General features: G+C 52.7%; 1 protein-coding gene across 1 annotated transcript in view; it reads left to right on the top strand.

Moving 5' to 3' along the window:
- The first annotated feature begins 16473 nt into the window (after nucleotides 1-16473).
- The window catches only part of DOC2B (double C2 domain beta), a 39374-nt gene continuing 29647 nt past the window's right edge, over nucleotides 16474-26200 (top strand). Inside the window, exons 1-2 of the mRNA XM_077165454.1 lie at nucleotides 16474-16860; nucleotides 24937-25016. Coding sequence (XP_077021569.1) covers nucleotides 16488-16860; nucleotides 24937-25016 — 453 coding nt within the window. The 5' untranslated portion in view covers nucleotides 16474-16487. The remainder of the gene's footprint in view (nucleotides 16861-24936; nucleotides 25017-26200) is intronic.

Below are 26200 nucleotides of genomic sequence, written 5' to 3' on the forward strand. Positions count from 1 at the left end.
CAACTGGAGCCAATGCCACACACGAGGAAGAGAAGACACTGAACATTAGAAATCAAGAAGAATTTAGAGTTAGGAAGGGAAGGCAGAGGGGAAGCCAGAGAGACAGGGTGAGGCAGGGGACGCCGTGGCACCCCCACTCCCTCACAGCCCTGTACCCCCCGCAGGGGCAGAAAGGGCGGGCAGGGGCTGCTCCATTTGAGGCTCTTTGCGGTGGGGTGAAGGAAGCCCCCTCTATCCCACCCTCAAGGTCAACGATGTCTCCACACTCAGGCGCCATGTGGGAACGGATTAGGGACCGTTTCCACGTCTGAGCCTATGTGGCACCAAAGCCACCTGTAGCTGGCGAGGCGACCCACCTCCCATTGCAGAAGTAACTCAGCCAAAGCAAAAGAGGACATGAGAGCAGGAGCCCCAGGATTTAGCAGAAACCTCGACCCGCGCTCTGGGCATCTCCAGGACACTCTCAACTCACCTTTCCAGGGTCCAGGGAGGCCGAGGCCACAGCCAGGGTGACCAGCTCTCCTGCTTTGCCCAGAACCAAGGGGCTTGATAGGATGTAGAACTTTCAGTGCTAACGCCGGGAAGTGTCCCGGGCAAACCAGGGTGAGTTGGTCACCCTAAACAGCTGACATCTGGGCACACGTCCCACAGGCTGGACACTGGGCTAAGCTTGTCCCACGCCCCCCCACGGTTAATCCTCTAAGCAGCACTGGGAGGTGGACGCCATCCCCCCACTACACAGAGGAACGAAGGCTGGGAGAGGGTAAGCAGCTTGCCCAGGATGACACAGCCAGCAAGTGGCAGTGCGAGGATTTGAACCCAAGACCTAGGGTCGTAAACTTGATGCTTGTCTCCATGGTTTCCTGAGGATGCTCAGCGTGTCAAGAACTGAACTTGGCATCCTCATGCATCCTCGTTCTGTGCCCTGGTCAGGGCCTGTGTCTGGAAGCTCCCTTCCAAAGACCACCCCCCCTACTCCTGCCGATGGCTTCACCTTCCGTGGGTCCCCAGGCTGCAGGTGCCGGAAGCCCCCTGCTACCTTCACCTATCAGCCCAGTGGAATCCTGCAGAACGCCACCCCACGGCCACTCAGGATGCAAAAGAGACAAAAATGCCCCCTTTGTCCTGCCCTGGTTTCTGGCCTCTGCCCTGGCTGCACCCTCCCCTTTCTGCCCTCATCAGCTCCTGGAGCAGGAAGCCATGTTTTGCCCAGCCTGGGGATTTCCAATCTGGGAAGTCAAACAAATCAGCACGGAATAGGCTCAAACAGGGTTGACTAATGGAAATAACGGGATGATAAATTATTCCAGGGAAAGAGCCATTTCCCTCATACCCTGCTTGACTCAGAAAACACTGCGATCAGAGTAGAAATTGGAGGTGTCAGAGCAGGTATCTGGGGAAAGAAAAATGAAAGCATTCTGCCCTCCACCATCAGCACAGCCCTGGGGGTGAGAGTGAGTGCAGGATCAATCCCAGGCGAGGCACGCAGCTGGCGTGGGAGTACAACTGGGCTGGGAGCAGGCCGGCCCTCCCTCGGAGCCCCGGGCAGCAGGACCTGCCACCAGCTGGCTCAAGAGGCTGGAGAGCCAAGGGCAGAAAACAGAGCCCTGGAGTCCGAGAAATCTGCATTCCCAGTTTGACACCCATCAGCTGTGTGGCCTTAGGCAAGTAACTTAACCTCTCTGAGACTCAGTCTGGTGAGAATTATATGAAACAATGCATGTCACTGTTCAGAATAGCAGCCTAGCCAGTGATAGGTGCATTAAATGGCAATTGTTGGGCTGCCTCAATTTGCCCACCTCTCTGTACCCACTTCCTATAATTAGAAGGGGGCATGGCATGGCTGCCAGGCTCTGGGTGCAAGCTGTCACAGGTAGCAATGGGAATTGGGCCCAGGTAAGTAGAGAATGGACACACAGCAAGACTCTGGAACCATCCGAGGTACCAGGCCCGTCCTAGAGGGACAGCTCCAAGAAGTGAGCTCCTAGAATTAAGACTGCTAATTCTAAAGGGACTGATCTGACCCCTCACCTCCCACCCAGCCAAAGCACAGTCCCTCTGAGGCTTCCGATTAATTGAAGTTGATCCCTTCCCTTCACTGTTTAGGTTTTGTTCTGGTTTTATTTTTGTTTTTTCAGCCAGTTTCATAGAAATCTTTCTAAGATGCGTTAGGAGCACCCTCTTTCTTTTTCTTTCTTTTTTTTCATTATTTTTTTTAAAAAATGTAAGAACAAACAAGCACAAACATTCTTAATTTATGATCATTCCGTTCTACACATATAATCAGTAATTCACAATATCATCACATAGTTGCATATTCATCATCATGATCATTTTTTAGAACATTTGCATCAATTCAGAAAAAGAAATAAAAAGACAACAGAAAAAAATTCATACCTACCATACCCCTTACCCCTCCCTTTCATTGATCACTAGCATTTCAATCTAAATTTATTTTAACATTTGTTCCCCCTATTATTCATCTTTATTCCATATGTTTTACTCGTCTGTTGATAAGGTAGATAAAAGGAGCATCAGACACAAGGTTTTCACAGTCACACAGTCACATTGTGAAAGCTTTATCATTATACAATCATCTTCAAGAAACATGGCTACTGGAACACAGCTCTACATTTTCAGGCAGTTCCCTCCAACCTCTCCATTTCATCTTGACTAACAAGGTGATGTCTATTTAATGCGTAAGAATAACCTCCATGATAACCTCTCGACTCTGTTTGGAATCTCTCAGCCATTGACACTTTATTTTGTCCCATTTTTGAGGAGCCCCCTCTTTTCCCAGATCAGCACATAAGTGTCTTGTAAACTTTTCTTGATTACGCACAGCGCTGTGGAAAAGGAGCCTCTTTGCTCCCACACTAAATGGCCCCAGGACATTGGGACTGCTGCCTTCCCCTAAATGCTTTCTTAACAGGCCAGCCCTGACCAGCTTACCCTGCCAGCCTTCCTCTGAATCTGCTGCCCACTCCTTAGGGAGTGTTTGCTGGTGGACCGGAGATAAACAAGCTTGACCAAACCATTGTTCTTGATTTGCAGTAAGGCCAAAGCTTGGCTCAGCCTCAGCTCTGAGCTGAGTTCCTTTTTACAGACATTTTTTAACTGTTCAAAGGCTCTTGATTACTTCCCAGGAACTGGCTGAGTCCGCGAGATTGAAGTTGCCTTGAAGTTTGACTGCTGGATTGAAAAAAAAGGTTTTCTTCTATCTTGTTAACTCAATTCAAAATTTGAGCCTGTAGCATAGAGATTTCAAACATCATGGATAGGATTTCCTCAACTAGATTGTTTTGGCAAATTCGAATATGGCACAGGAGGAGGGCTGATACAAAAGAAAAAGAAGTTCTGAGAAGCCCAAACTTTAAGGGGTTCATAAACCAGAAAAATTTCCCCCAGATTTGAGGGTGGCATGGGGCTGCTTGCAATTTTATCTTATCAAGTAAAACTGCAAAATCGCGAGCATCACATAATATTACACTCATTTCAGAAACGAGAGAAAAAGCTCAGAGAAAAAAGGCTCTTTTTTTTAAATTAAGGGAATTTAACTTTGTGAAAATCGCACTATATTGTCCTTTTGCTGCAGATGGGTAAAAATTTCATCAGCAACCTGTCAGCTTCCTAACTTCTGCAAACCACCAGAGCTGGGCCAAGCCTTGGGGGCTGGACACCAGAACTCCTGGGGTGCAGATTTGGGGCCCAGCTTTGCTGTGGCACAGGCTGTGGCTGGGTATTACTTCGTGAAGGGTCTGGATTGTGCAGACACACACCTGGGTTTGAAGTTTGAGTCCACCTCTTGTTAGCTGCAGGACCTTGCAGAAGTCCTGTGTGCCTCAGTTTCCCCATCAGTAAAATGGCAATGTTCATCATGGACTCATGGTGAGGCAATGCATCTGGCATATGCTGTTGCTTGTTAAAATTGAAGTAGTATATATGCAACGCAAACTTTTGATTGTTAATCACACACACACACACACATATATATATATATAATTCAGTGACATTAATTACAACCACAATATTGTGCTATCATCACCACCATCCATTACCAAAACTTTGTCATCATCCTAAATTCCATGTATCCAAAACTCTGAAATTCTGTACCCATTAAGCATTAATTCCCCATTCCCTGCTCCCAGCCCAGCCCACTACTCTGCTTTCTGTCTCTGTGAAGTTGCTTATTCTAGGTGTTTCATATAAATGAAATGATACAATATGGATCCTTTTGTGTCTGGCTTATTTCACTCAAACATGATGTCTTCAAGTTTCATTCATGTTGTCGCATCAATCAGAAATTCACTCCTTTTTATGGCTGAATAATATTCCATCGCACGTGCATAATGTATTTTGTTCATCCATTCACTGTGCTGGACGCTTATATTGCTTCCGCTTTTTAGTTATTGTAAACCATGCCGCTATTACGTTGGTAGACAAATGTCTGTTTGAGTCTCTGCTTTCAATTCTTTGGGGCATATACTTAGAAGTATGTGAAGTATACCCAGGGAAGGTAGTATACCTAGAAGAGAAGAAGTATACCTAGAAGCGGAAGCTGTTGCTTCTAAGTGGGGTTCCCACAGCCCCTCGCAGGTCTGTGTGAGGCTCAAATGGGTCCAGGGACAGGAAATCTGTTTAGGGATGGGAGGCGCCCAGGCCAGTGAGGAGAGACGCGGGGATCCAACTACCGGCAGCACACGCCCCAGCCCAGCCCTGGGCCTCTGGAAGCCCCAGGAAGTCCCCGGAGGTCAGGCCCAGCTCTTTCCCGGAGCTGAAACTTTATTTAGCAAAGGCTCTCAATGGGTGCCTGGGGAAAAGGGGGGGTTGTGAGCCCTAAGACCCAGCCCTCCTGACAGCATTCCCCAGGGCCTGGGCCCTGATAAAGAGGCCCTCAGGGTCCACCTCCCACCACACACACACACACACACACACGCGCGCGCGCGCGCGCGTGCACGCACGAAGGCATGCACATACCTTTACCCTGAACAACAAAGGGCCTCTGAGCGCTGGTTCTGGTCTGGAGGGTATCTGTGTACCTGTGCATGTGTACACCTGTGTGTGTACATGTGTGTCCATGAATGTGTACACCTGTGTGTGTACATGTGTGTCCATGAATATGCACCGGTACATGGGTGTACGTGGATATGTGTGCATTTATTCTTGTGTGTGAATGTGTGTGCACCTGTTGTGTGAATGTGTGTGCACCTGTTGTGTGAATGTGTGTGCACCTGTTGTGCGAATGTGTGTGCACCTGTTGTGTGAATGTGTGTGCACCCGTTGTGTGAATGTGTGTGCACCCGTTGTGTGCATGTGTGTGCACCCGTTGTGCGAATGTGTGTGCACCTGTTGTGTGAATGTGTGTGCACCTGTTGTGTGAATGTGTGTGCACCCGTTGTGTGCATGTGTGTGCACCTGTTGTGTGCATGTGTGTGCACCTGTTGTGCGAATGTGTGTGCACCTGTTGTGTGCATGTGTGTGCACCTGTTGTGCGAATGTGTGTGCACCTGTTGTGTGCATGTGTGTGCACCCGTTGTGTGCATGTGTGTGCACCTGTTGTGTGCATGTGTGTGCACCTGTTGTGTGAATGTGTGTGCACCTGTTGTGTGCATGTACATGCCCTACGTGAGGAGGTATGTGTGTGAATATATGTATGAGAATAAAAAATTGTAAATGTCTGTTCTGACTTCTCCTTGTCTCCCTTTCCATCCACCTTCCTCTTTTCTCTCCTTTTTTTTTTCCCCCTTATCAAAAATGACAATAGAAGGGCAGCATCAGGCAGTAGAAAAGAGGCAGGCTTGGACACAGACATGAGTCCGAGCCCCAGCTCTGCCACTTCCCACCCGCATGACATTGATAAGCCACATGCTTGTTTCCCCATCCACGTGTGGGATAAAAGTCTTTACCTGATGCACCAAGCAGCGACTAACACACGTGGACTTAGGTAACTGCTACGTTCTGGTCCTGAGAGCAGCCAGCTGGGTTTGCAGGGGCTCTGTCAGCACCTATGGGACCTGGGCAGCTTCCTACCTCGCCTTCAGGAGCTTTCGTGAGGATGAGATGAGGGTACATATGTAACTCCCCTACAACAAGACCTGGCACACAGTAGGGGCTTTATGAGTAGCAGCTATTAAAAACATGCATCCAAAAGCATTCAGAGAAGAGAAAACAAGAAGCATTTAGATGTTTGGGGAGGACTATAAATATTCTAAAATTGGATTGTGCTGAGGGTTGCATAAACTGTGTAAATTTACTAAAAATCATTAAATTGTGCCCTTGAAACGGTTGAATTTTATGGTGTACAAATTATAACGCAATAAAGCTGTATTTCAAAAAGCATTTAGAGCTGAATAAAAAAGCAAGTTGCGGAAAGATACATACAGTACTGAAACGTTTTAAATTCTATAAAACAACACTTCTCCAATACATATATAGATACTAATAATATTAAAACGCAGCCGAGGATGACATATATCAGTGTCATAACTGCGCTTGTCCCTGGGGTGGCATCAGAACTTAGGTAGGGAATTCTTTTAACTATAAAGTTTTATTTCTTTAATTTATATTTTTTAGAGACCAGGAAAGCTAAGAAGTAATATCATAAAAATCTGACTATAATGGGGCAAGGGCGGAGTGTGTGATCGAGAGAGGGACAAGTCACGGGGGGCTTGGGGAGGGGGTTTGGAGAGGGTAGCGGCCATGATCTATTTCATATGTGGGTGTTTGTTTGATAAATTATTCATTATACTCCGCATCCATTCTTTATGCAAATTTTGGTGCTATAGTTCAAATTTTTTCAAAAGTTAGAAAAAACCTCTAAAAATAAGAAAATGAAAATGTTCGTCTCAGTGGGTTCATTTGGGGGGTCTGTTAATGTTATTCTCTATACTTCTGTGTATTAAAATTCTTTGCAGGGCAGGCCACTGTGGCTCAGTGGCAGAGCTCTCTCCTGCCATGCCAGAGACCCGCGTTTGATTCCCGGAACCTGCCCATCCCCCCAAAAAATTCTTTGCGAAATAATTTTTTTTTTAATTCTTTTTAATTTTTTAAAAAATGATTTGCTATGCTAGTGATCAATGAAAGGGAGGGGTAAGGGGTATGGTATGTATGAATTTTTTTCTGCTTTCTTTTTATTTCTTTTTCTGAATTGGTGCAAATGTTCTAAGAAATGATCATGATGATGAATATACAACTGTGTGATAATACTGTGAGTTATTAATTATATATCAAGAATGGAATGATCATATGGTAAGAATGTTCCTGTTTGTATGTGGTTATGCTTAATAAATATATAAATAAACAACGTTAAAAAAAAACAAACAAACATGTGACCTTGCAGGATGGGATGGGGGTGGTGTAAGGTCAGAAACCACCTTTGAACTGACCAGGGTGGGGAGCCCCTCCCTGGGCTGGTCGTGCTGCCCTCAGCCCCTGGGGGAGCAGCTGGACTGCAGCGCCCCTCTGCCTACACCGCGCAGGGCCCCAGCCAATGGGGAGCTTTCTCTGCAGAGGGGCCGCAGGCAGCCTGCCTGCTTTACCAGGCTCTCCACGTCTCCTGGCTGATGGGTGACCCTCGGCTCTCCTGCCCTCCTCCCTCTAAGCGCTGCCATCTCCAAGGCCACATGCCTGGGCGGGAGAGTGCGCAGGCGGGGGAGGGGGTGGTGGCTGGACCGGGGCTGGGGGAGGGCCACCTTCCCTTCCTGCCTCTGCCTGGTGGCCCTGGCGGGACCCCATGATGTCCCCAGGCGGCGCCTGGCTGGCTGGGGCTTCAGCGCCACCATTTGAGCATCCCCACAGGCCAGGCATTGTTCCATCATTGTCCTGTCCATGGGGGGCAGGGAGGGACATGTAACTGTCACAGTCCAGTGGTGACAGGCCTGGTTTGGGGTGATGGACTCAGGCTCCAGAACGCCTGGGTTCAAAGTGCCCCTTTCTAATCATGAGACCTTGGGCAAGTTACTTAACTTCATTTACTTAGTATTTTCTTGTAATAATTGTGTGTTTATTTCTGTGTGCTGCAGAGAATTCTGACCAGCACATTAATTCCCATCACAGATATTCTTGTTAGGACAGAGTGACCCTGGATAGTTGAGGCATTTTTTTAAGTGGGTCATTTTTTTTTTTAATATGACAACAAAGAAACACAAACATTCTTAATATATGATCATTCCATTCTACATATATAATCAGTAATTCACAAGATCATCACATAGTTGCATATTCATCATCATGATCATTTCTTAGAACATTTGCATCAATTCAGAAAAAGCAATAAAAAGAAGACAGAAAAAAATTCATACATACCATACCCCTTACCCCTCCCCTTCACTGATCACCAGCATTTCAATCTACTAAATTTATTTAAACATTTGTTCCCCCTATTATTTATTTATTTTTAATCCGTATGCTTTACTTGTCCATCAATAAGGAAGACAAAACAAGCATCAGACACAAGGCTCTCACAATCACACAGTCACACTGCGACAACAGCCATATCATCATACGGTTATCTTCAAGAAACATGGCCACCGGAGCACAGCTCCACATTTTCAGGCAGTTCCCTCCAACCTCTCCATCACATCTTGAATAACAAGGTGATATCTACTTAATGTGTAAGCATAACCTCCAGGATAAGCTCTTGATTCTGTTTGGAATCTCTCAGCCACTGACATTTTATTTTGTCTCATTTCACTCATCCCCCTTTTGGTGGAGAAGGTTTTCTCAATCCCTTGATGCTGAGTCTCAGCTCATTCTAGGATTTCTGTCCCACGTTGCCGGGAAGGTCCACACCCCTGGGAGTCATGTCAGTGGGTCACTTTTTAAGTGCAGGTCCCAGCTGGGAAACTGGTTCATACATCACCAGTGTTGAGGGATGTCAGTTTAGTCTTGGCTGCAGAGTTTGAGCTTTATTTGGGGACTGATGATTTTCAAATTGTTCCTCAGACCCTGGGACTCTTAGAAGGTTCTGGACAGGTGGGGATGGCTGGGCTAGAGGGCAGGAGAGGGGCCGAGGCCCGGGGCCACTCCATGTGGTCAGTGGGAGAAGCTGTTCTGTCCCTGTGGACTGGCTGCCCCTTTCTGGGTCTGGCTGTCCACCCTGCCTGCACCCCCGAGTGGGCGGTGGAAGTTATTTAGGAAGTAGGGGGTGGCCATAGGAGATGACATCACTGAGAGGTGGTCAGCCCCGGGGCAGTCCAGGGCCTGAGAGGCGAACGTGCTGCAGGGGCATCGGCACAGAGGTGGGGTGGCTGTGTCAGCGAGGGTGAGGGCGTGGCATGTTGATGGGAGCCTCAAAGGGATTTGGGGGGCTCCACTGCCAAGGGATGAAGGATGGCCAGGCTGGGGAGACATGGTGGGGGAGGCCAGGTCCTAGGAGGCCTTGACTACAGAGAAGTAGGAAAATCTACTTCTGCGGGTTCAGGGCTGAGAGCAAATCCATCAGAGGAAGGAAGCATGGGGGTCAGGGAAGCTCAGAGTTGCTGGGGGCACCCAGACCACCAGGCGGATGAAGATGGGCCCCGCACAGCACCCAGCCAAGGTGGAGCCCTCGGGGGCTGTAGAAGCTGGCTGTAGCCCTGCCCAGAAGCTGACATCTCTGCCACGGGGGAGGACACAGGTAGTCTGTGGTTCCCTCCCGTGAAGAGTTCTGTCAGGAAAACCTACGTCCTGTCTCCATCTCCCACCAACTCCACCATGGCGCCAGGATGAGGATATGCCTCAGGGGCTCGGGATTCAGAGAGGGGCACCATTTCAAATAATACTTATCTTTTAATGGTGCAATTAAAATTTTTACTGTGGGATTATTTTTTAAATAGTCAATAGAAGTTTGTGGTGAAAAAAAAATACACAGCACAGAAAAGTTTCTTGGTCCCCGAGTTTCCTTTCCATATGAATCATTGTTATCAGTTTCCTGTTTATTCTTCAGAGGTATATATAAAACATACATGTGTGCATATATCCTCTCATTTATACACAAAGGGAGTACACCATCTGATGCCTTTTGCTTTTTTATTTAACAGCAAATCTTAGAGATGAAAAAACCTTCAGTGCATCAAACTAGCAATATATCTTCCATATGAATGCACACAGAGCTGCCCGATCCTTTTTCGTGGCTGCATAATATTCCACTGAATGGATGGCTTGTGATGTATTTAGCTGGCCCTTTATTATTACAAACTTCAATTTTCAATTTTCCACATTTATCTATTGACAGTACACACCTGCCCTTAGTGGCAGAATTGGAACAGCACCTCGGAGGCAAGAAGAAAAAATTAAAAACAAGATACCCTTTCATGCCTTTCAGGCTCGCAGAACTTTAAAAGCGTTGATGAGGCTCTGGAGGAACTGAACCTCTCACACACGGCTGGTGGGGATGGAAATGATTGTACCCACTTGGCAGACATTTGGCATAACTTGACAAGCTAAAGAAACATATTCCTTTAGGGTAGCATTTCCCCATCCAGGAAACTCCAAAGAAACTCTCCTACACATGCGGCAGGAGATAAATAGGAATATCCGCTGTAGCATGTTTATAATAGCAAAGCATGGGGAGTGACCTAAATGACCCCAATTAGAAAAAGGACAAATAAATTATGGTGTATTTACATAATGGCATGTTACAGAGTAACATGTACAAGTACCAGCCAAGTACAGGCACATGTACCAGCAGGAATCAATCTCACAAACAACGGTAAGCAAAAAACCAAACTGGATAAGGAGACGCACAGCATGATGCCATGTATATAAAGTTTTAAAACATGATTCCATATATCGTCTATAGAAGCATGCATATGTAGCAAATGCAAAAATAAATGCACGGAGATAATTATCAAATTCAAGATAGTGCTTGCCTCTGGGGAAAGCAACAGGATGGAGGAGGATTTCCCATGCATTTGTGCTGTGTGATTTTCACGCTAGCTAGTAGGTACTGGTGTACTTTGCATTATAACCCAGGGCTTTTTTTTTTTTGGTATGACTGAGATATTTTATGAATTTTAAAAGTGGAATGGGTTAAAACTGGAAGGCGCCATCACCACCACCAACAAAATAAATAAATAAACAAAAATAACAAAAAAGATTTTAAAAATTGGAAGGCGCCACTTGCATTGTTATTAGCTTCTGAGGAACATCATCAATTCAAAGCAGTTTGACGGGACATTTGTAGCTGTTGGCACCGGGTTTCAAAATTGCTGGTGAGAACTCCTGCTCATTCTAATCCATTTAAAATGGGGAGATATTCATGCCAGGCCTGATGACTACCCAATCCAAGACCCTGGGCTCCAGCTGTCCCCAGGCCTCTTAGGAGGAAACCCTCTCATCCCCTGCTGCTCCCCACTCTCAGACCACACCCCCCTCTTCCTACAGGTTACTTATGGCACTTCCCCGAGGATCTGGCATCACCCCACCCCAGCATCTGATCCCCTGCCAGAGGCAGCTTGATCCTGGCCTAAGTCCCTCATGGCAGGGGAGCCTCTCTCCAACCTAGCAGCACAGACCTGGTCCACTTGAAGGGACAGAGCCCCTGTCCTTCCCCCTAGCCTCTGGGGGCTCTCCAGGGGCTCTGGGTGCAAGAGACCTGGCTGTAAAATCCAGTTCTGCCTTGTGTAACCACAGGCCTGGCCCTTCAGCTCTCTAGGCCTCAGTTTCCTCATCTGAAAAACTAGAGGTGATGGGGCTCACACACCTGTGGTCTGCAAACGGTTAGACAGGTGTCGCCTGGGGGAAAGGAGATGACCATCAATTTAGGCCATTTAATCCATCCCTGCAGCTCCGGAGCATTTGACATCTGCAAAACAGCATCATTAGGTAAGTGTTAACTTTCCCCCACTGGTAGGCCCAATGCTAGTAAATGTACCGTGACAAGTGTAATGTGTTTATGAGGATGTGCATAATAAATTATCTGAAATAGCTGCATTTTTAATATCACTTAATACATCAAGTTTGCCTCTCAGCAGCCACAAAGCTGCATTGCAAACACTTAAATTGGTGTGCTTACGTCAGCGGCCCATCAAGCCTTCCAGGCTGAAGCACAGTGTGTGCGAAGGGGCAGACAGGGCTGCCGGGGCGGATGCTCCTAGCGCTCCTTCTGGTTTCACTGTCCATCATCTGGAATCCAAAGCAAAGTGGGGTTTCATTTGTCACCGCCCCCGCCACCCTGCAGAACACAGCAAGGGATCTGCTACTGGGTAGGTGCTCAATAAATATTTGTTGAAGTGTGAATTCATGAATAAATGAATGGACAAGAACTCTGGAAAGCCCCCCTCCATCATCCAGCAACAGTGCTTGGAATTCCTCCGCTGCCTCCTCCTTGGGTTAAATAATGCCCGTTAGTGCAGAGAAGGCTCGATGCGCACGCATGGGAGGGCGCCCCCAGCAACCAGGGAAGGCTGGAAACCGGGGCACAGGTTAAGCGAGGGCCAGGGAGGGCCCTTCCTTCCAAGGCACACAAACACCAGCCAGAGATGCCAACCAAGGACATTTACCAAGTGCATTTTAGAGGTCATTTCCTATAAAATGCATGTCACCTGCTGGGAGGAAAGGCTGTAACTGGTGGTTCTCAGCCAGGATAGAGGTCATAACACTCAAAGTGGGGTGTACCAAACTCCTCAGTGGGGCTTTGCCAAATTGTCCAGAAATCCCAACATCGCTCTCCACCCCCAAGACAGGCCCTCACCTCCCCAGTTAAGAATCACTAAACATGGAGACGTTATCGACGATTAAGTGTTGCACATGTGAACAGTGTGAAAGCAGCAAAACAGGTTGAGAGTCACTGTATTAAACCATTAGCACCTTCCAACCCAGCGATGATCTCAACTTTCATTGTGCATAAATATGATCCAGGGGTGCTTTGTAAGATGCATGGCCCTGAGTCAGCGGGGGAGAGAAGGGGCCTGGAATCTGCTTTGTTAATGGACAACCTGGCGGTACAGATGCCTGGAGCATCCTTTGAGGAATGCATGTCTACCTCGTTGGGCAGGGACATCTGAGAGGGTCTGGGTGTGGAATTGGGTGGGGGGTGGGGGGGAAGCTGGCTCACAACTCTGCTGGGGAAGCAGGTGGGGGAGAAGCGAGGACACAGGATCTCTGACCGAGGGCAGACTCTACCCACTTCACTTTCCCAAGCGCTGGTGGAGCTGCAGAGCCACCCACCTCGGTGCTGAGAACAAACAGCAACAATATGATGGGTGCAGTTTGGACCCATCCAGCTGCTTAAAGCTCCCCACACATGCCGGCCGGCTGCCCCAGCCTGGGCGAACACGCTGGCTTCTCAAAGCACTTTCTCCCCTGTGTCCTCATCTGGGCTTTACGGCAGACAGGGAGAGAGCAGCCAACTGCACCAAACTGGTAAAGAAACTGAGTCAGGCACAGGTGCAGTCTGGTGGTTCACAGCCGGAAGGCAGGGTCACTACGAGTCCTTGAGTGCCTGTTATACACCAGGCACCGTGCCAGGCAGGTTAGATCCCATCCCACATTTCATTCTCACCAGGCAGTTCGTATCCTTTCCATTGCACAGGTGAGACTGAGGCCAAACTTAAGCAACTTGCTCAAAGTTATAATCTGTAGTTAGGAGGAGGTGGACAGTGGCATTTGAATCCACGTCTGCGTGACTCTCAGGCCCACCCTCTTTCTAGAAACTGGACATCTGCCACAATAACACCATGTCTACCCCTCCAAGGGGTCTTCGTCTGTCCAAGCAAGGCTCACAAGCGGCACCATTCAAACCTCAGAGCGTCCCTCAACTCCGCCACCTGCCGGAAGTTGGCTCACATCTACCGCACATTTGGAAACTGGCTTTCAATTGCAGGTTCTGCCAGACTCTCCCCAGAGCCTTCTCCTGCAGAGCTGAGAGCCAGCCATGAGCGGATCCTCCAAGAAGCTATAACCCCACAGAAGGTCAAAGTCAGGAGGGAGCTGGTCAGCCCCCAGTGAACAAAGGGGTGTGGCTCTGACATTAAAAAAGCAGAGGGTCAGGGGTCAGCTCATCTAGGGCGGTCCCCAGTCTGCCTCTTGCTAGTCACTTGACCGCCTGCAGCCTCAGTTTCCCCATCTGTAAGACAACGGCAATACTCTCTTGCTCCTCAAGGGAAAGAATTATAAAATGATGGTTTGGTGCCTGCATTTTCATACCCCGTATCATTACATAATCACTTTGTGATGCAGCTACCTCTGGCACAGAAAAAGTCGCTCTCTACCTGTGTAAGCTCTAATCCCCTTAAACATTCCTGGAAATGAGAAACCCACTGTGTCAGGCTGTCCTCACAGGCTCTTTTGTCCTTCCTCTGACCTTTGACTCTTGGAAGAGCCGATTTTTTTCCCCAACAGGATCCCAGATTGTCTTAAGGGAGTTGCCGTCAGTGGTTCATTTCCACTGTCACTCCCGGGGCCCTAGGGAGGGGCTTCTCTCTCCCTCCTTCTCCTCCCCTTCTGTTGGGTTGTCTCTAGCCAAGAAGCCCCAGGAGGAGCTTTGAGGAACAAAGGTTTACCCAGGTTTCCAGCTCCATTCTGACCTGCTGGAGCTCTGCAGAGGCAGGAGGGGAAAGGAGGGTGTGGGAGCATGAAAAAAAACATCAGGACATCTGGGTTCTAATCTGAGCTCTGCTGCCAGCCAGCTGTCATGAGAAAAATGTCACTTTCTCATTTTGAGACTTTGTTTCCTCACCTGCAAAATGGGAACAGTCTGCCCTGCCTACTTCATGAGGCATAAAGGACCGATGAGATGACAGATGCGAATGTTCCTGGCACAGTATAATGTGGTTTTTCCAAAGGTGGGTAATGATTGTCACCACCCAGTTCAGAATTGACCACAAGGCAGCACATGGTTCGCCACCATTTCACCTACTCTGTTGAGTACCTCCTACCTGCCATGCTCTCTGCTGGGCGGGGCCCCACCACAATGCTGCGACATTGGAATCAGCCCCATTTCACAGATGAGAAAACTGAGGTTTAGTTTCCTAAATGTCTCAAACGACCTGCCCGGAATTAGGCAGCCAGAAGTGATGAAGGCAAGCCCTTCTCTCGCTCCTCTCTGCAACCTAACCCTCCACAGGGATTATAGTGCTTGGGTCCCCTCATTCAGACTCACGGAGGGAACTCAGCCAAGAAGATAAGTGTATCTGTCACATCCGTAGAAGCCAGAGAGTAAATAGGATTTGGTATATGCACAAGGCATTCCGGGAACACACCTGTCTAAGTGGCAGCCATTCCCAACGGAGCTCTGTTCCCAGAAAGACAGCAGCCAGACTGGGCTGTCTCGGGTTTGTTTAGTTTATCCCACCATGTGTGAGGCCTGGGCAGGTGGGCAAGCCATTCCCTGTTTGTCCGGCTCTGCCTACTCTGTCATTCACTGGGAAGGTCTCCTCTGCCCAGGCCCCGCTGCCCACTCCCCGCCCGCCCCCCCGCCCCCCACAGCTCTGGCCAATGGTCTTTCTGCCTGGGATCTGCATTGTTAGGGGACCACAGGGCAGCCCTGGGCAGGGGGGAGTGGGGTAGGGGGCGTTGCTGGAGCCTTCAACCCCATCACTGGCCAAGTACGGGACCGATGCGAGGTTAGGGAGTGTGCATGAGCTGAGAGAGGAAGTGTGAGCAGACTGGGCCAGCAATGTCCTTGCACAGCTGAGGATGCACCCACCCTGCTAGCAAGTGAGCAGCCTGTCCCCCACCCCTTGAGCGTGGCTGTGTGTCCTGCTGGGGGTGGGGGAATGGGTGCTGTGTCCTGAGTATGCTTGATCGTTTTTTGGGGGTATGTGTAAATTTGTGTGTCCTGCTAGACATCTTTGGGGACTTGGGGAACTGTGTCCCTACAGCCTTGATCACTTCTGTGGGTGTATGTTTGTGTCTCGTTAGGTGTGTGTGTGTGTGTTGGGGATGAGGATGTTCACACATCTGTGGCCAACTCTCTGTGTGCAGGTATTTGCGTGTCCTGCAGGTGTGAGCAAGTAGTCACTGAACCCAAGTGTCTCTGCACACATCTGTGTGTGCTTGGAGGGTCCTTGTACACCTGTGTGTGTCCTGTGAGAGTGAAAGGAGCCCAGTCTTTACTGGCATGCTTGGGAATGTGCAAGTGCGCAGCCTGTGGGTCCCTGCTCCGCTCCCCGCTTGTCCTGCCGGTGTGCGTGAGTGGGAGGCCGCCCGGTGGCCCTGCCCGCCCATGTGCGCGCGCGCGGGGTCCCGGGCCGGCGTGCGCGCCGGTGTGAGTGCCAGGGAGTGTGGCGCCGCTCGCTCCGCTCCGCGCCCGCCCGCGCAGCCCGCACACTCACACTGCTTGGTTGCTACCGGGTGACGCGGGCTGGGCCCGCCCCCTGCCTGCCGGTCCCTGGCACTCACTCGCGCCGGCCGCCGCCGAGCAGGCAGCAGCCGCCTCAGGGCCGTCCGGGGGCACCGCCGGCCATGCCCGCAGCCCCCGCCGCGCCCCGCGGGGTCCGCTGAGCCGCCCCGGGGCTGGGGCCGCGCCGGGCCCGGCCGCGCCCAGGCGGGGCCGCGCTGCCTGCATGACCCTCCGGCGGCGCGGGGAGAAGGCGACCATCAGCATCCAGGAGCATATGGCCATCGACGTGTGCCCCGGCCCCATCCGGCCCATCAAGCAGATCTCCGACTACTTCCCCCGCTTCCCGCGCGGCCTGCCCCCGGCCGCCGGGCCCCGCACCGCGGCGCCCCCGGAGGCCCCCGCCCGCCCGGCCGCGGCCAGCGCGGGCCGCCGCAGCCCCTCCGACGGCGCCCGCGACGACGACGAGGATGTGGACCAGCTCTTCGGAGCCTACGGCGCCAGCCCGGGCCCCGGCCCCGGCCCCGGCCCGGCCCGGCCACCCGCCAAGCCGCCCGAGGACGAAGCGGACGCCGACGGCTACGAGTCCGACGACTGCAGTAAGTTTCCAGCCCGCCGACCCCTCGGCCCCTCGCCCGCCCGCGGCTCTCACCGCCTCCCCCGGCCTCGCCGCCCCCCGGGTCCCCGCTCGTCTGCGGTTTCTCCCCGGCACACCCCCTCCCCCCGCCCACCTCGCCGGCTCTGTGCGCTCCCCACGCGCCGGGGAGACCCGCCATCCACACTGGAGCGGTGGGAAGTTTGGGGGCGCCCCCTGGGGGTGTCCCATTCCCGGGGCCGGCCACCCCGGCGTCCGTGCCGCGCCCCCTCTCGGCCCGCCCGCCGGGAGCTCCGGCGCGGGCGGCGGCTTTTGTTCCCGGGAAGGGAGGAGCAGCGCCCCGGGGAGACACCAGTTGCTGCCCGCCGCGCGGTCGCTCCCCACCCGGCGAGCCCGCTCCGGGCGGGCCCCGCGGCCGAGGGTCGGGACTGAGGCGGGCTGAGAAGAGGGTACGCGGCTGGGACGGCGCCGGCCTCCCCGGTGGGCCCGGCGGCCCGCAGTGCCCGGCGGCTTTACTGGCGCGCGGGCCGAGGACCAGAAGGACCGCGGGGCCGCTTGTCCTTTGGAAAAACCTTGGCGATTCCTCCTCCCGTGTCCGTGGACCCCGCCGCGGCGCTCGCTGGGGCCGCCGACCTCGCCCACCTGTTACACCCGCTTTCCCCGGCGGGAGGGGCCCCCGGCCGGTGCCCCTCCTTCCCAGGGCTGAGCCGGGAGCCCCGGGGAGCCGGCAAGCGCCAGGGTCCCGGCGTTCGGGGCCCTGCCGGCCGGTGATCCTGGCGCCTTTTCCCGTTCCTGAGGGTGCCTGCCCCACCCGGCCCGGGACTGGCGGGGAAACTGAGGCGGGAGGAGGTCGCGGTCCCACGCGGAATCCATTTGCGCTGGGTGTGGGTGGCGGGGACGCTGTGCGCAGGGCCCCCAGTCCTTCCTTAGCCGCATCACTCGCAGACCCGGAAAAGCAGCATCAAGCCCCGAGCCTGCCCGCATTGTGGCCCCTATGAGGGTCCCCGGCTGGCTTCACCAAGGCCGGCCAGGTCGCTTCCCCTGCGCCCCTGGGCCAGGCTCGGGCGCTCACCCGCCCGCCGGGCATAAAATATGCCTCTGGAAGCTGAAGGTGGGGTGTTACCTGCGCCATTCCAGAGCGCAGACCCCTCTTGCCCTACCTGGGGAGCCTGGGAGGAGGGGCTGGAGGGGGCCCACCGCAGCCGTGAGTCAGAGCCCGGGGCCTATGTAGGGAAACTGCCAGCTGTGCTGTTGATCCGAGGCCTGGAGCACAGCCTGGCGTTTTGAGGCCCTGTGCCCGGGCATGGGGGCTATGGAGCGGTTCTCTGCCACAACTTTCCTGCGGCGTGGGAAAATTGGGCCGCAGCGTTTATGCCCGCCCCCAGCTCCTCGCACCCTGTACACAGCTCAGGGGGCTTCTAGGCGGGCCCTAACTGAGGCCTGAGTCAACCCTTCGCCTGCCCTGAATCCAAAGAAGAAGGGGTGGGGAAGTTGCTGCCATTTCCAGCATTTTTTCTGCTGTGCCTAGGGAGTGAGCAGAGCAGGGCAGGGCTCCTGCTTGAGCTTCAGGCCACCCTCTGGCACCACTGAGGGCCCTCTGGGTGACGAACAGCCAAGAGGTGAGAAATCTGGTCATTTCTTTTGGCTGTCCCTGAACTCACAGGCAAGGAAGGGACCAGAAAGTCCAAATCTGGGGCCAGCTGCCCCATCTCCAATGCCTCAAATCAGCCATCTTTCATGGAGCACTGTCCTAGCCACAGAAAGAAGTGCAAAGACAACAAGGCTGGACCCTGGCCTCAGGGAGGCCACATGTCCTGGCAGGGGACAGAGTCACACTGGGTAAGCAGTCTCACTGCTGGCCACCCCCCTCTCACCAATGAAATGGTGGAAAGAGGACCCAGAGAAGACCTGAGAAGGAGGGTGTGGGGCTGAGCTGAGCCCGGCTGGGGCCAACTCACTCCTTTCAAGCATCCTGGGCTTGCATCCACCAGTTGAGCAGACAGCCCAGGCTGGGGCGCACAGAAGTCTTGGCTCCTGCCTGCGGGGGACCAGGATCTGGGGCGGGGCCTGCCCCCCACCCAGCCACCTCAAGCCGTGACCCCCCTCAGCTCTGACAACCAGATCCCTAGAATAAGCCTAAATGATTCAAGCCAGATGGTTCATTACGGCTTGAGCCAGGGTTATGCTATTTGCTGTCCTAATTATTGGATTATCTCTGTTCTGACAAAAAGAAATTAGGGCGGTTGCTCTGTTGTGCAAGGCCAAGAGTGAAGTGCTGTTCATCGACTCGGCCTTTCTCCCCCCACCTCTTTAAATCCCACCCTTCATTAAGTCACTTCAAGACTCAAGCGCAGAACACACGTGTTCCAAATAGAACTAATTGAGGAATGGATGATAGGGAGAAAATGCAGTGAGATGCCCGCTTTAGCAGCACCCGCAGCGCTCTCCACTCCCCGTTACCCACAGTGCACTCTGGCTAAACTGGCCCCCGCTGCTCGCTGCCCCCCAGCTGCACCCTATGCTCCCCACCCCCTGAACGTGTTACTCCCCTCCCTGAGACATCCTCCTGCCTGATTCCTACCAGTGAAACCCAGTTCACTCTTCAAAGCTGTAGTGTCTAGAAGGTTTTGGGTGGCAAGTAACAGAAAACTGACTCACAGTGGCTGGAACCATGAGGATAGCTGATTCATTTTCATAAAAAAAAAAATTCTGAGGACGTGCTGCATCAGCATGGATTGACTAAGCAGCTTGTTGGCATTAGCAGGGATGGTGATTCTGTCTGTTTTTCCCCTTGGCCATCCCCTTTTCCTCTAAGACTGGTCTCCCTCATGGTCCAAAGTGGCTGCTGCAGGTCCAGGCATCATGTACAACAGTAAGGTCCTCAATTTGGCAAGAGTCTGTTTTACCCTCATGACTCAGTTTAAGATCAAGGAAACCTCTCCCAGAAGTCCCCAGAAGCCCTGTCCTCCTGTCTCTTTGGACAGAAGTGTATCCCATGCACTGCCTGGGTCACACGGGGGGCTGGGTCAGGGCTCAGCCTCCCCTGACCCCCATGGAGGTCTGGGGCAAGGACAAAGTGGTGGAATGGCTATTGGGTCTGCCCCAAAGGCCCTCCTCAGCTCAGGGCATTTCCTGGCCCCCGCTGGCTGTTCATTCCCCTTCCTCGGAGTCCAGCCCTTCATTGGCCCTCCCTGTGTTCTGCCCAGCCCTTTCTGTGTATTTTTATTCACTCAGCATTACAACCAACCATGTGTTGGGCACAGTGCTGGGCACGGAAAGGCAAAAATGCCCGAGACTTCCTCTAGTGTCAAGGGGTTCTCGAAAACAAAGACAAAGGGGTGGCTGGCAGTGGGGACAGGGAAGCAAAAGCTCAGAACTCCGGAGCTTTTTGGAGCTCTGAGGTACAGGGGGCCCCCAGGCTAAGAGGAAGGAAGAGAGGAAACATGCTCCTGGCCCAGGGACTGCCACACACACGGGTGCAGAGGCCTGGGAAGCACAGCCCAGGAGGGGTCAAGTGGCTAGGGTCGGGGGAGAGGCTGGAGGGGAGGCCGAGGAGGTTATGTCACAGAGGCCTTGAATGCTACACCAAGGAGGCGAGATGGCGTTTGGAAGGCATCTTCCAAATATTTGAAGCAAGGGAATCAGTCAATTTAGGAAACTCCTAAACCTCTGCCTCTAAGCTGCTGGGAAGCAGGGGGGTCATATGATTCATTCCTCTTGGCACCGCCTGCAGTGCCTAGTTCAGTGCCTCAGTTTCCCCAACTATGAAATGCTTTTGGTTCAGGCTTGATACTTTTCTGTGGTCCATTTTTAACTATGTGCAAGGCAGACATTTTTCTTAAAAAAATCAGGACCAAATTCCTATTCCCAAGGGCGTGGAGGGCAGGAGAGGCCAGGTGCAAGCCAAGGTCATGTGGCCCCGTCAGCCCGCATCAGCCAGAGTGGGGAGACGCTCAGCCTTAGAGGAGCCAACAAGGGCTTGAGCTTGATTTTCTCTGAATTAGCCCCATTAAAGCTCTATAATTATTGACAAGTGGTGACAACTCTCAAAGGCCCATTAGTGACCAGCCCTCATTATTTTTCCAAAGGTGTGAGCTTCGGCCAGGTCATGTGGTTTGAGTGGCTCTGAGGACAGAGAAGGTTCCATGGTACCTTCACCTGTCCTGGGGTCCCTGCTCACCCCACCACAGCTCCAGGGGGCATCTCTAACTCGAGGGGCCCCTCCAGGGCAGCAGCTGAGCCTCCACCCAACTTCTCTTGGAGCAACTCTGCTTTTCTCTAAGGTTTTCACTTCCTCTTCTAAGATTTCTGATGGACAAAGTGCCAAACAGAAATTTTTATGGAAATGAAGAAACCTGGATTCTAGGTTCAGCTCTGCTCTGCCACTCTGACCAGATCACCTCCCCTCTCTGAGCATCATTTCTCTAACTGAGGAATGAAGGCTTTGGACCGTAAGCTCTCTGAGTGAACTTCACTTCCAGCAACTCTAAAAATTGTGACCAAGTTTCTATTTATGAGCTACTATTTCTTACAAAACCCCCATTGAAATTCAAAGAAATTCATCAGTCACCTCCTGGCAAAACACTAGGCATGTTGTTACTTCCTGGGAAGTGGTAACAGGTGACATTTTTCACCTGAGCAGCTTCCAAACCCTCCTTATGTAGGGATTTTGTAGACCCTTAGTGGGTAGATCCTTGGAGTTTCCCGATGTAGAGCAGGCAGCCCTCCGTCTCCCTGGCTTGCCCTTCTCGGGGATTGGAAAATGGGTAGAGATCATGGAGGGTGACTGTTGCCATTGTAACCATTTTTATTTAAGGGCACAATCTGGTGGCATTGAGGACATCAACAATGTCGTGCAACCAACACCACTATCTAGTTCCCAAACTTTTTAATCACTCCAAACAGAAGCACCATACACACTAAGCAGTCACTCCCCCTCCCCCCTGCCCTTGGCCAGCACTAGTCTGCTTTCTGTCTCTAAGGATTTGACTATTCTACATATTTCATATAAATGAAATCTTACAATATGCGGCTTTCTGTGTCTGGCTTCCTAAATTTGGCATAATGTTTTCAGGGTTCATCCGTGGAGTGGTATGTATCAGACCTTCATTCCTTTTCATGGCTGAATACTATTCCACTGTATGGACATACCGCCTTTTGTTTATCCATTCGACTGTTGATGAACGTTTGGGTTGCTTCCACCTTTTAGCGATTGTGAATAGTGCTGCTATGAACATTCGTGTACAAGTCTTTTTGAATACCTGCTCTCAGTCCTTTGTGGTATATATCTAGGAGTGGAATTACTGAGTCATATGGTACGTCTACGTTTGACTTATCGAGGAGCCATCAAACTGTTTTCCATAGCGGCCACCCCATTTTACATTCCATCAGCAATGCATGAGGGTTCCGATTCCTCAGCATCTTCACCGACACTTGTTATTTTTTTATTATGGCCATTCTGGTGGGTATGAAGGGACATTCTCATTGCGGGGTTTGTTTTTTTTTTTTCATTATGGCTTTAATTTGCACTTCCAGAGTGTACATTTTTACATGGAGGCATCACACCAAATCACGGCTCTTGTGACAGTTAGAAAGAGGGTTGGATTGAAAGGATTGGCCGCGCAGGTTGAACGGCTGCCCTTTGCTGGTCTTGTGGCATGGATGGGGCGTGGTCCCTGCCCTTAGGAGGTGAGCGTCTGGGGGAAGCAGGCCTCGGGTAGGCCTGGACTGAACAGAGTGATTTACCGTCAGTTAAAGCTAACAGCTTTGGAGAGTTTTATTAGAAAAGCATGGGCCTGCTGAATCTTGGGCCCATGGCTGTAGTGGTTGCTACATGCATAGTGGGGTGTGTGTGTGTGTGTGTGTGTGTTATTGCACAAATAGGAACTGGGACATACATAGCAAAAGGCCAAATACAGTTATCACTAAATCACACATAAGCTACCCAGAGAAAAGTACCTTCAGCTCCACTCAAGGCCTATTGACTCTTAGTTTGGACACAGTTCTAACAGGCATTAAACTTGGTTTCACTGAAGAAACAATTAGCTGTTTGTGCTACCAGGAGGCAAGAACTCTAACAGGAGTTTCAAGCTGACAGCAAAGGAGGAGGCAGGAAAATGAAGAAATCTCAAAAGGCGTGGCTGTGTGGGACCCCTGGGTGGGGGTGGGGGACCCTCTCTCACCCCATTAGTGTCTGGGCTCTGGCTGTGACAGAGCAGTCATCGAAACCATTGTTAATGAGCCTGGTCATTCAGAGAGGCCTAAGTGACCATTTGTTTATCCGCTTCACAAAGGCAGGGAAGGGAGTGATCCGATTCAGAACCGTTTCGTTCCTCAATGGGTCTCAGAGGGGCAAGTATAGTACCTTCCGAGCCGGGCTTGCTCCTTCTAGAATTATCAAGCGAGCCCTTGCTGCAGTCCAGGTGCCATGTTAAAGCACCAAGCGTGAGCCGATTGTCTGGTCTCTTTACAGAGGAGGAGACTGGAGCACGGAGGCTGGATAAACTGTCAAAGGGCCCACAGCACGGAAGTGCAGAGCCGGGATTTGAACCTGGGGAGTGAGAGGTCAGAGGGCAGGTCCTGCGCCCCACACTGTGCTGCAGTCGAGGACGTCAACCCAGCTGTGCGCCTCACGCTCTGCTGGGAGCTGGGAGCGAGACACGCATGCGGGCCTTAATTTGCCCGTTTCTCTGCCGACCCAGAATCTTTGTCATGCCTGGGCCCCTGCCCTAGAGCGAGCTCTTCCTGTAAAGGGCCAGACAGTACATTGTTTTGCCTCTGCCGTATGGTTCTGTGGCTCCAGTTCTGCCTTTGTAGTGGGAAAACAGCAACAGCCAATATCTAAATGACCGGGTGTGGCCAGATTTGGCCAGGAGGCCATCCTTTGATCTAGACCTGCCCTGGGAGCGCCTGCTCTGAAGAACAGAGCCCAAACTCACCAGGAAGTCCTTTCAAATCCAGCCCTGCCCTCCCTGAAGCATCACCCCAGCCACCCAGCTCCCAACCCTGCAGAGGCTATGACCCCAGCCAACTCCAACCCATCCTTCATGGTTCAAGAAAAGTGTCACTTCCTCCTGGAAGCCTTCTTGGATTGCCCCAGTTCACATGGAGGTTTGGCACCCCTTGTTGAACCTTCCTATCCCCCAAAGCTCATGGCTCTTCAGTGTCTGTTATAGGTAATTCATTTCATCTGCTCCTCCTATTAGGCTTTTTCCTTGGGGACAGGAATCTTGACTTATTGATAACTTCATCTCCACCCCTGGCATATTGTAAACAATTGAGAATGAATAGATGGGTGGATGGATGAGACACCAGTAGACCAGCCCAGCAGCCTGGTAGCAGGAACCAGCCTTCTGAAGACATCTTATGACCGTGCATCTCACTGTGTGGCTCAGTCCCTGAGGTCCGTCCCACACTCACAACCTGGCCTTGGCGCAGGGAGCCGTGTCCGCTGAGAGGCCACAGTTGCTGTGTGTGATTGGCCCCAAGGGTGGCAGCTGCACCCAGTTATTGCTGCACCCTTCATCTGGCCCTTAGGAATCACCCTCTGGCTTTGCAAGGCTTGGGGACAGCAGTATGCAGACCCTGCTGGCTCCTCACTGCCTGTCCAGTGCCCCAGGGGGATTGTTGCCTGGTTTGGGGTGGGGGGCCCGCCTCTCCAGCGCTTACAGCCTCTCAAAGCCCTGCAGCTCCTTCTCATGCAATCCTTGTGACATTTTACAGGGGAGGGAAACCGAGGCATGGAGCCCAGACTGGCACTGCCACAAGGAGGGCAGGCGCTACCTTCTGCCACAGGCAGGGCTGCACGGGGTCAGGAACTGGGGCTCTGAGAGCCAGCACAGGGTTTGAATCTTGAGCTGCCCCTCGCCATGGCTGAGGCACCCCACCGCTCCCAGCCTCAGCTCCTGAGCTCCTGGGAAGTCGGCGGGGAGCGCCCGGCCCACAGTAGGAGCTCCCCCCAGCGCCGTGCAGGGGGGACCATGTCATCTGCCCCGGGGTGAGCTCGTCCAGGTGCAGGGGTGGGAAGGGCTGCCTCACTCTGCAGCCTTTGCTGTGACCTGTGTCCCTCCTCTGTCCGCAGCTGCCCTGGGCACGCTGGACTTCAGCCTGCTCTACGACCAGGAGAACAACGCACTCCACTGTACCATCAGCAAGGCCAAGGTGGGCGCCCGTCCGTCCCCCACCTGCCCCCCACGCTCTGGGGTCCTAGAGGGGAGAGGCAAGTAGAGGGAGGTGGGCAGGAGATGAGAGGAGGCCAAGGGGTCTTCTTAGGCCTTCCCGCCCATTTCCAGGCCAAGCTCCATGGTATCTGTCTATGTGGGGTGCAGGGCAGGGAGGGAATTCTCGCCTAAACCATCTCAGCTGTTCCCCAGCCCCCCCCCAAAAAAAACCCCTGTGCAGCAAGGTTTGGGGGGAAGGAATAGAACAAAGAAGAGAAGCAAGAAGAATGTGAGAGGATGGGGGTCTGGGTGGGGCCGGGGGCCAGAGGCCCTGCAGAGCCCGGGAGGACAGTCGAGGCAGGGGCTCGGGGGGGTGGTCTGGGTTCTGATGAAGTTTCCAAAGCCGGGGCCTCCCAGAGGTCCTGGGGGAGTGGGCGGCACCACTGCCCCGCCCTGGGTGCTGTCACCCCAGGAGGCAGACCCCACGCTAGGGGCTTCATCCTTCGCAGTGCCCAAAGGCCCTCTGTGCCTCACTGAATGGGCTAGTCCAGCTTCTCGCCAGCGTTCCTGGGGGGCCATCTGGATGCCAGATCCTACCCCGCTGGGACCCGGCCAGGCCCCCCCGCCCCCCGGGCACTCCCCCAAGGCCCTGTCCCTCAAGCCTGCATTTGTCAGCTCTGTGTTCTCAACCGTGCTGTTCCCTCTGTCCCCCACCACATTGCTCCCTCTGGGAGGAAGGTGCCAAAGCTGATGTTCTCTCGCAAGGTAAGGGAGGGCGGCGTGGCCTGCAGGCACCTCCCCACCGAGGCGTGCGCAGCCTGGGCCGGGGCTGGGCCCCACAGCTGACCCCTGCCGTCCCCTCCCACCCCGCAGGCCTCCCTCTGCCCCTCCCGCCCGCCTGACAGCTGCCTGGGGCCTGTGCCAGCCAGAGGGACAGGTCCCTGGTGCTGCCCTTAGGCTGGGCCGCCGCGGGCAGCCAGGGTTTCTGTCCATGTTGGGTCAGAGCCCGGGCGGGGCAGCTGGAGGTCTCCGTTCCATCGCCATCCCTGCCCCCGGGTTTGGGGACTGTGCAGGCTGCGACGCTGGCAGCGCACACCCAGCCTCGCCCTGCAGGGGCTCCAGACCTGCCCGAGGTACAGACGTGGGGATCTGAGCCCCTCACATCCCTGCGCCTGCTGGGCCAGG

The sequence above is a fragment of the Tamandua tetradactyla genome, chromosome 6, assembly GCF_023851605.1.
Source record: "Tamandua tetradactyla isolate mTamTet1 chromosome 6, mTamTet1.pri, whole genome shotgun sequence".
Lineage (NCBI taxonomy): Eukaryota > Metazoa > Chordata > Mammalia > Pilosa > Myrmecophagidae > Tamandua > Tamandua tetradactyla.